This window comes from Herpailurus yagouaroundi, unplaced genomic scaffold (genome assembly GCF_014898765.1).
Source record: "Herpailurus yagouaroundi ecotype Mexico unplaced genomic scaffold, PumYag 100, whole genome shotgun sequence".
Classification (NCBI taxonomy): domain Eukaryota; kingdom Metazoa; phylum Chordata; class Mammalia; order Carnivora; family Felidae; genus Herpailurus; species Herpailurus yagouaroundi.
Window position 1 is genome coordinate 72,914,909 of NW_024412391.1, and position 10,769 is coordinate 72,925,677.

A 10,769-nucleotide genomic window follows, 5' to 3' on the forward strand; every position below is an offset into this window, starting at 1 on the left:
ATGTGCAACATCTGTTTGATAGTCTCACCAATTCTACAAATAGAAATCTATAAATACTTTAGTCTTCTAAATTTATGAATACAGTAACAATTTCCATGTTTGCAGTTCTCATTGGCCTTTGTGAGAACTCTCTTCAGTGATGGTAACTAACTTTGCAACAGGACAATAATCATTAAAATCGACACAGAAAACAGTTGAGCAAGTGTCCCCAGTCTTTCTCATTCTGCTATGCGTAGCCCATCTCCATGTTTAGCCTCTTTCCCAAACTACACATCCTGCTTGCACCATGATGGCTGGAGACAACCTCCTTTTTCCCAGTCATCAACCACTAGCAAACGATAAAGAGGACCCCCAGACTGTGTAGCAACTAATGTGATCTCAGCAGCAGTATTTAGGAGAAATTTACTTATATAACAAATTTGGCTTTTATTTTAGAGGGAGGCCACCTTCTCTCTCAGCTTCCTCCACAATATTTGTTATTGCACTCCTCCTTTTATTCATTTCACGGGTAAATTGGCTTGAAATCATAGCCCTATGATCATAAAATAAATGTTTTATTAAAAAATGATCGATACAGAGACCAAAAAGGAAAGTTAAAAACTAACTTAAAAGTAGAATTCGTAGAGTTGATGCTTTCAAATTTAACAAAAGTCTATTTAAGGAATTATGTGTAAGTATTAAGAGAAAGAACATAATCATGGAAATTTGAATTTTTAGGCTTACTCTCTAGTGATTAGAAAAAAGAAGTTTAATCCAGGTTATTGAAGAAATGGGTTACTATTCTATATTTTGTGCTTTTTCCTCAGAATTTAAGGTGCTAAGAATTTTAGAGTTTCCAGATGTTAGTATCTTATTGACTGACACACAGTAGCACAAAACCATGAATCTTCTGTTATTACTTTGAAAGACTTCACTCCTTTGTTGGTAGGTACATTTGTGTACTGTTTCACATTTTGATCACCTGGAGACATGCTCCCACAGGTGTAATGAGCTGCTTTTAAAAAATTCTTTAGGGGCGCCTGGGTGGCGCAGTCGGTTAAGTGTCCGACTTCAGCCAGGTCACGATCTCGCGGTCTGGGAGTTCGAGCCCCGCGTCAGGCTCTGGGCTGATGGCTCAGAGCCTGGAGCCTGTTTCCGATTCTGTGTCTCCCTCTCTCTCTGCCCCTCCCCCGTTCATGCTCTGTCTCTCTCTGTCCCAAAAATAAAAAATAAACGTTGAAAAAAAAATTAAAAAAAAAAAATTCTTTAGTCAGATGTAGATTTGTCTCTTCCATTAAGCTCCGGAAGTTCTTTGATTTTTTTATTCTTCTTAATCCCTGTGACAAATTCCCAAGAAGGAATGAGGATGCCATAATACCTTTTAAATGTAATTGTTTTAGACGTACAAGACGACAAGATATAAGAAATGGAGACCCATTGACTCATTGTTCAGACTTACAACACCATGGTAAGTTACAACACTTTCATTTTTCAACCTGCTAACATTAGGCTAAAATTGTAAGCAATAGTGCATACCCACACGTGGGCATGCAGGGCACACACCTGTGCCAGCATACTTAAGGAAATGCAACTGAAGAGAAAGGAAATCGAGAAGAAAGAAAATTCTAAAGAATGCTAAGTAGTGAATTATATTTTATTATTGCAGTTATGACAGATTCAAGTTTGAGACCCTTACAAGACTTAAATATCAATTTTCTCATATTAACAAAAAGAAGCCAATTTAAGTACATGCTTTGATAATAATAGCAACACAAGAGCAATAGGCAACAGAAATATTCATTTAAGTATATTGAAGAAGAAAGTACAGTCTTAAAATAAGCCATGGAAATCATTCATTAATATGCTGATGACACAGACCCACTATATTGTTACAGGGTACCCTAGCTGAGTAGAAGGTAATTCAGCTACCTTCCCACTCATTTACCAGTAGGATATTTCTTTGAACTGGGGATTTTGGATTGTTTCATTTTATGCTTCCTAAAAGATGTCAAGTCCTATTTAATGTTAAGTAGCTTATTTAATGCTGGGATATGAACCAAACTTCCTTTAAAATGCAACAAAATTGTAGTATATCTCACTCCCCCCACTTCAACCCTTTACAAAAACAATAATGAGGCTGTGCTTCCCTCTGCTGGGAAAATTTATCAATAACATCACTACTAGCAAAAATAGTTAAAAATAGCTGAAATGTAAAATGTAAATATTTTGCATGGAATTGAATATAATTACCCTTTTCACATTTTTGGTGCCTTTTTACATTAATCTTAAAGGAAGGTCTCATATTTTTATCAATTAACTTAGATTTGATCCACTAATTCTGTGTATACAATATTCATGTTTCATGAATGTTAAGAAAGAAAACACACTGCACAAATAACCCCAGCAGGCATTCTAAGGCCTAGCTACCTTCTGAAAGTCAGATCCCCCTTTTGTGTACCCTGTATGTGCTTGTATCTTATTCGGGAATGCTCACAGGGTTTTGTGGGGATGCCAATACCAGGAGACAGGTAGCCACAAAATGAGCCTATATTTAAGGTCCATTTTGCTTGCACAATTTCTTGCCAAGGGCATTACTATCTGTTATTTTTCTCATTATAAAGAAAAAAAAGACACCACTACATTGGACAAAATGTGATTTTTTATATGTCTTTATATAGCTAGAGTACATTATTGACATACTCTTCTTAAATTTTTCAAACAGCATTTTTCAGTTGGACAACAAAACATTCACTAGTTTTCCATTAATCTATTTCATGTAAAAATATTGTATTATAATCATCACCATTTAAGCAATGAGGTATTATAAAGTATGCATTACATTAAAGAATCTTTTTGCTTAGATATGGAAAAGCTAATGATAACTATAAGTAAAGGAAACAAGATGATGTAACTAGAGCTTATTTCTAATCAGACTTTAATCTCCACATCAATATGGACTTTGTTATTTTGCTCACTCATATTTCTGGGGTTATAACAAAATGCAATATCATGAATATTGTAGATGTTTAATAAACTTTTGTTGAATGAATAAACTAAATATTTGAAGCTATAGCAAAGCTACTTACCTTACTGTTTTTGGTTTTCAGTAGAGATTTTAACTAAATAGCATCTATTATTTATCATTAATACGATTTAACAATACATTGCTATTAACATACGTTAATGTTAACACCATAATATTTAAAAATAGACCTCTCTTAAGAAACCATTATCAACCAGTCAATTAATAAATAATCATTATACACTACTCCATGTAGGATAATATGTTATGTTTTGAAGTTTGCTGGAGAATTACTGATAAATCCACTTGTTTAATAATCTAATTCCTTCATAGACCCAGTTGATATTTCTTCAAAATAACATATATGTTGGAGTCACGAGCTTATGTATGTGTATATATATACATACATATATATACATATATATGTATATATATGTATAGAGTGATGAGCTTATAAAAATTGGGAATATAGAATTGCTTAGCTATAGAAAGTAAAGTTAATGTGAATCATTTTTTCTTTTGATACTTCATTCAAAATAGGTACCATAGGGAAGAAAGGGAATTGCTGTGGTTCAGTGTCACTGGGTGTGTGTGTGTGTGTGTGTGTGTGTGGGTGGGTGTGTGTGTGGGTGGGTGTGTGTGTGGGTGTGTAAAAGCAATGCTATGTAGATGTTTGTGATATATGGTAAAATAGTCCAAGAAGCTCAAGCAGCCCTGCAGAAATAAAACATTCCCTTTTTGAAGGCCTCTTTATTTCTTGTCTGCTAGTATTTCTCATTAACCAAACATAAAAATTATACACCATAGATTACAGTAAATTTCAAATGTTTGAAGACTAAGTCAGGCATTCTTATATGGCCAAGCTGAGTCTGACCATTAGGAACCAGTGCATTATCTTAGAATAGGTGATGTAAATATTTGAAAGTAAAATGGGGAAAAACCCATAGCTCAGCGCTATTAAATCATGTATGTTGTCTTGCTAGTGTCACATCTCACATTGAATAAAATATATATGCTCATATGGAAATATATAAAGATATGAGATGTTTTCCCGGAAAGCTGCTAAGCAACTTGAAGCCAAATTACACACTTCAGAACAATCAGTTCCAGCTGTAATGGTAAACATTCTGTAACACTCTATATTTTACATATCCTGAGGTTTTAATAGAGAAACTACATAAAATAACTCAGCATTAAGGTGGAAGAAATTTCACTCTCAATGAAACCTTTAACACTCACTTAGCTCTTTGCTCTCTCTTGTGTAAAGTCAGCACCAGTGGTGAGCTGGCCTAGGTGTAACATAGAAAAATCCAGCTCCATTTCCCCTTAACCTAGCATACTCTATTCCATCGCTGGTGGCTGTTCATCTAGGGAACTTTTAGTATAAAACCCTAAATGTATATGTGCTGGCAGAGCTTCTTGTCTTCTCACTCATACCTCGTACAGAATGCTGAAGAAAAACTTCAGGTTGTTTCCAGTATGCTCCCTTCCCTAAAATAACTTGTGCACAAAATTGGAGCTTGTCTGACTTTGCCATCCAAGAGCATGAGTGGCTGAGTCGATTTACCATTCTACCTTCTTTACTAAACAAGAATAAGCCATACTGTGATCTACATGGCCAGAAAGGAACAAACCATAAGTAACATCTTTAAAAATTAAAAATTAACATAATCTTAGATTTTTGAATCTTTGAAATACTTTACGCCCTAACTTTAGTCCAGTGCCACTGTTGAATTTCACTTTATGATAGTTCTCTTGGCTGTTCTACATATGTGCATTTCCCTTCTAGCTTCCCATGGTAAAACATCCACAGAATTCAGTCTTCTTCATTATATTTGCAACTGGTTCAAGTCAGCTTGTGTCTTGGTTGGCCTCAGCATTGTTCTAAAATTTCATAAAATATCTTTGGGAGTGTCATCTTTATGGTCCACAATGCTGTAAATTTAGTGTTTTGTACCAAAGCTAATCTGGTCTGTGTTGTGGCTTCTTTTATACACATAGAAAGTCCAACTGAATCTGAGCATTTAGGCCCAAGAGAGGCCTCAGAATTTGATAGATGAGTCTGATGTCAGCCCTCAACAAAACAAAAAACAAAAAAAAAACTTTAATGAATTACCAAATTATATCAAGTCTACGATGTCAGTGAATGTTGAGGCACCATTTTTTGAGGACTGCTAAGAAAGAAAAACTGCCCAAAATGGAGAATGTGATAGTGGTGCCAGCATCAAGCCAGTTGCAGTGTTTCAGTATTAGTGAAAGAGAAATAAACTCCCATGCAGAAGACGCAAGGACATTTGCCTGTTTCAGCTGTAATCACGGGTAGTGGAAAAGGGGCAAAACCACTTCTTGAACCCCACTACGGTACTCATGAAGGTTTACTTTCTGAGTCCCACCAGCAGTGTGGAAGAAAAACCTCAGACAAGACTTTAATTTAAAGAGGTGTCAGGTTAGGAGAGTTGCATGTGTCTGGCAAAAAGTAAAAATAAACTCTTTCCAGAAGAAAGCAGCTTCAACTCGGGCCAAGAACAACTGTAAGACATAATCTATTATCAGAGATATTAAAATATACCAAGTATGCATTCTAGAATGACATTATTGCAGTGTTATTCTCTATGATTGTGCAAATCCAGTTGTTCATAGTATATGTGTACAATGCACGCACAAACACACACACCTGAATAAGAAGAGGTTTGAGATACTTTGCGCTATTATTGTTCCTTATTAAAGTTTTCAAATATGGCATTGAGAGATCACCCGACTTGTGCACCCATAATTTAACCATTGTAAATGTGAAGTTTTTAAAGCACACTGTATTTTTTAAAGTCCAGAAATAAGGGAAACATATTAAAATACAAGATGGTATATTCATTATTGTTTATGGAAGGTTTCTGCTTCAGTAAATGGGTGTTTTCCATCATCTCCTATCATATCTCTTGGGAAGAAGTAAAGTAAATATTGAAGTACATGTTTCCTGATATTTAAATGTAAAAAGTCCTATGGTAATTTTTCTCTGGCATATAGATTATATGTGCTTTCTTGGTAAAACATTTGCCATAAAATCATGAAAATCAAACATATCAGATGTTCAACATAAACCAAATAAATATTGTAGTAGATATCTTCATATTGGTGTTGCTTTTTATGTAATTGAATTTCAGTCTGCCTTGTACTGAGGATTGTAGCTTCCCACACACAAAGATATCAAGAATAGTGTTAAATACAGCTATTCAAATGGCTTCATTGTTACTTTCATAACATCAGTTTCACTTTCATATTTTAAGTTAATAAACCTATAAAAATTAAAATACCAGTGACCACCTATAATGTGACAATCACCTATGAACAGTAACATGAAAATACCCTGGTCATAGCTATTTATTTGTTTATCCCTCTACCTATCTATATACCAAAAGAACATTTTAAAGACACATCCACAGGAATCTGTGGTTTCAAGAAAGATAGAAAACTACCTGAATTGTAAACTTTTAAATCCTATATTCTGGTTGGTAGTTATTTCCTAGCACCAGACACAGATCTTATTTTAAGAAATAAAACAAAGTAGTTTAAAATCTAATATTTTAACAACTTGATAAACTGTAAGTTTAAATTTTCTCTAAGGTTTCGTGATTTGGGTCTTTTTTGTACTTTTGATAAATGCATTAAGCACATGATTTTAATACATACATATGCACGTATTTGTAGGTGCATGCATGCAAACACACATTCAACTAGTTGGTAGCTACTTTGTATAAGCATCATACAAATCATTAGAGAAATATTGTGGTAAGCATTACATCGATAAACAGGACCCCTATTCTGTAGCTTAGTATATACTGTAGAATTTGATTCCATTTTACTATAATACATGAGATTTTTTTAATTAAAAAAAATTAACATTTATTCATTTTTGAGAGGCAGAGAGACAGAGCACAAGTGGGGGAGGGGCAGCGAGAGAGGGAGACATGGGATCAGAAGCAGGCTCCAGGCCCCGAGCTGTGAGCACAGACCCTGATGCAGGACTTAAACCCACAAACTGTGAAATCCTGACCTGAGCCCAAGTCGGACACTTAACCACTTGAGCTTCCCAGGTGCCCCGTATGAAATTGAAATTATTAAATCCATTGTTAGGCATCTTAATAGGTGTGAAAATATACATGAATGTTAGGGATGAATGATTTTTTTGTTGTTTTATTTAGGTATTTTATGTCTTCCCAAGGCTTAGTGATTTACTCATAAAATGCCTTTTTAGCTATTGCTACTTAAGGAGAGAATATTCCTCCATTTGAAGTAAATTTAGATTCTTTTCTATTGTTGAATTACCTTTCATATTTCTGGAGAAAATCCTCTAGAATCCACTAAGGAAAATCTAAGAAATGATGTTTTTAGTTAAGAAATGTGAATTTGCAGTTTCTTAAGACATTGAGAGCTTGTAGTCAGTATTTCGTTTCTTCCTTCGTTTGGCCTTTACCACTGAATATTATTGAGAAAAAAAATTACGATGTAAAATATTAAAATTGTGATGAAAACAATGTGATGTGATGTGATGAAACGTGATGAAAACAACTAGAGTTAGGTCTCTTTTTATATAGTTCACCTACTAACACTATTTGTTAAATATTTAAAATAACTTGTAACCATTACCCCTCCTCTAAATTAACTTTTACTTTTATATTCATTATCTATGAAATTCAACTTTTAAATAACCTTAAGGGGGAGAACATCAAAAACGATAACAGAGATTAATTAGCTGATAAATATATGGTTTACTACCCCACTCATCTCTTTCTTTTCTACATGACATCAGATTTTCTAAGATTCTTACATTATTAACATTTCAATCGTGGGAGACATTTATGGGGTTAAAATGGAGAGTGAAATAAATGGAAAGCTGAAATGTGATGCCTTCTGTTTCTGCTATATTGGAAGAGAATCAAATACTAAATAAGGCCTTTAGCAATGTGATATTTCTGGCCAAATGATGGATATCATGACTTTTTGTTGTTACAAAAGGAAGCAATTTATTTAACTTCTTTCTTTCCTCCCATTCTTTCTGGTTTATTAGCCTCATTTCATTTCCATAAATTATCCTACTAAAGGAGGAAATGATTAATTGAAGATTGCTTCCTTAAAAACATTATTTCTTGTCATTAACAAATGCGACATATTGTAACATTGTGTTATTCAAACACATCGTGATGCTTTTAAAATTATTTTAATGTTTGTTGTTCTCAATTATTTTGCTCTAACTATTCAGTTCAACTCATGAGAATTCATTATGCCAATTCAACAACTAGCTCTACCCTTTTGTCTACTGGTAATTTTCATGACAAAAGTTTATGTTCAAAACAGTTGCTTTCTAAGGGCAAATTGTATTTTAAAATAGATTAAATGAGATTGCTTTCTTTCTGGAGATCCATAGGATTCCCATCGGCACAGACATCCTTTAGACTTATAGCTGCCCCTTGAGGTGCAAGCATATATTCATAGGATTTCTCAGATCTCTTTCTCTTCTTCTTATTGCATATTGGGAATTGTTTATTTTGGAGTATACTTCATTCATGGTCATCTTCTCCTACCAGATCTCAAATCAACTCTTGTTAACATTATAAAATGTAACAAAATTGAGAAGATTTAAAATGTTTTCATTTGCCATGACCCAGTAGCATATTCTGTCAAACTCAGGGTTATAAACCCTGTGCCCTTCTTAACTGATTAAACTTTTATCACTTCTATTTTTTTCAGTTTTTATGTATTTATGTATTTATTTATTTTGAGAGAGAAAGTAGGGGGCAGAGCGGGGGAAGGGCAGAGAGGGAGAGTGAGGGAGCATCCCAAAGCAGGCTCGGCACTGTTAGCACAGAGCTCGCCACAGGGCTGGAACCCACAAACCATTAGATCATGACCTGAGCTGAAGCTGGAAGCCTAACCAATTGAGTCACCCAGGTGTCCCTTAATCATTTCTTTTATGTAATTATGATATCCCCTTGATATAAGGATATCAAAGTTACATGAGGTTTCAGCTTTTAAATGTAGACTAAATAGTTACCTGGATTTTCCTCTCGCAAACATTAGCTAAGGGTTTATGACTGCCTAGTGCCAGGATTATAAAACATATGGTATGAAAGAAGACAACTAGATTAATACATAATCACAACAAAAAAGATTAATAAATAATCATAACAAATAAGACTACATGTGCCCTAAAAATAATATGTAAAAAGATTTTAGGAAGTCTAGAAGAGAGAATACTTTTTTTGATGGTGGTCAGGAAGTAGGATTGATGTTGGGAAGCAGTTCATAATTTGCTGACTATGGATTCTCAGTAAAGGAACTTAAGTTTTGAATTAACAGTTGAAACTATCACAAGAATAGCAGTAACAATAATGAACCTCACATATTTAAGACTATTTCTGTGTCCAGGCGTTATACGATTAATTTTATGTAGATACATGTAAACAACAAAAAAGGTACTAAGAAGGGTTATAAAAATTTCACATTGTCCAAAATTGTTAGATGACCTAATATATTTCAGACAATTTGTCATTTTTTGATTGAAAACAAAGATAAGATAAAGATAGCAATAACGTCACACGGACAAAACATGTATACTGACGACAAAACCAGGCATGTAGGAAGAACATATTTACCATGACATTGTAAGGATAAAACATAAATTTGTCTAACACGTTTTTTCAGTGGTGAGGGAGAAATGTAATCAACAGATGAGTCACAAAGTTAATTCTCTGAAAAAAAAATCAGTTTTGGGGGGTGCCTGGCTGGCTAAGTCACTAGAGCATGTGACTCTTGATTTCAGGGTTGTGCATTCCAGCACCATGTTAGGTGTGGAGCCTACTTTAAAAAAATCACTTTTTCAAGAGAATCTCAATAATTCCTGAAAATTAACACCAGAAAAAAAAAATTTCTCCCAAGATGAACCTCAAAAAAATAGTGCAAGGCAGTGGACACCATACTGGACAACATTGTGACCTAAGCACAGTGAACAAATCCATAGAGTATTGCTTATGGGCTTCCTCAACATAGGTCAGAAGGACCTCACCCAACACAATTCAATAAAATCAATTATATTATTATATGTGTTCCATGTAAACTTCTCTCAGATCAACAAGTTTCATGCAGAGGGAGATTTCAGATGATGCTTAACCCTGAATATGCAAGATTTCATATCCTTCAGGAAATCTTTAATCCACAATGTTTTGTCAGCTGAGCTTTTGATTTGTATTGGGAAATTTTAAGGTCAATAGTATATGCTATGAAAAATACTTAAGAGTATAGCTATACTATGCTACCATTTCAGTGCAGAGCTCTTTAATAAAGCCAAAATGATAGTATACTTGACATCCTAAGAAAATCGTTGCAAATCTGCTAAAAACAAGAATCAAAATACTGTTCCTGTTTATATTTTTTAATAGAAAGAGACAGAAACAAAGAGAGATTGGGGCAGAGGAAAGGAGAAAGGAAAGAGAGAATCACATTATTATTGGAATTCTAATGTTTTCTATGTTGTACAACATTTACTCAAGCAGTTGGGGTAGAAGGATCAGGAAAGGGAATGGACAGTTATTGGGTGCCTTCTAATCATTTTGAAATACTTCTTAGGTATCTGTTTATAAAGTATCAGGTGTGAGGAAATGAACAGAAAAAGATGTTTACAGGTTGTTATATCTGAGCACCCAAATATATGAATGCTTGCCTATGACCACTTTATTTATTTATTTATTTATTTATTTATTTATTTATTTATTTATTT

At 34.0% G+C, this 10,769-nt stretch overlaps 1 protein-coding gene across 2 annotated transcripts in view; it reads left to right on the forward strand.

Annotated features, from left to right (window-relative positions):
• SEMA3A (semaphorin 3A) overlaps positions 1-10,769 on the forward strand; it is a 479,082-nt gene that overhangs the window by 459,010 nt on the left and 9,303 nt on the right. For both annotated transcript variants that reach the window (XM_040472793.1, XM_040472792.1), the window contains one exon: positions 1,380-1,447. In XM_040472793.1, coding sequence (XP_040328727.1) covers positions 1,380-1,447 — 68 coding nt within the window. The remainder of the gene's footprint in view (positions 1-1,379; positions 1,448-10,769) is intronic.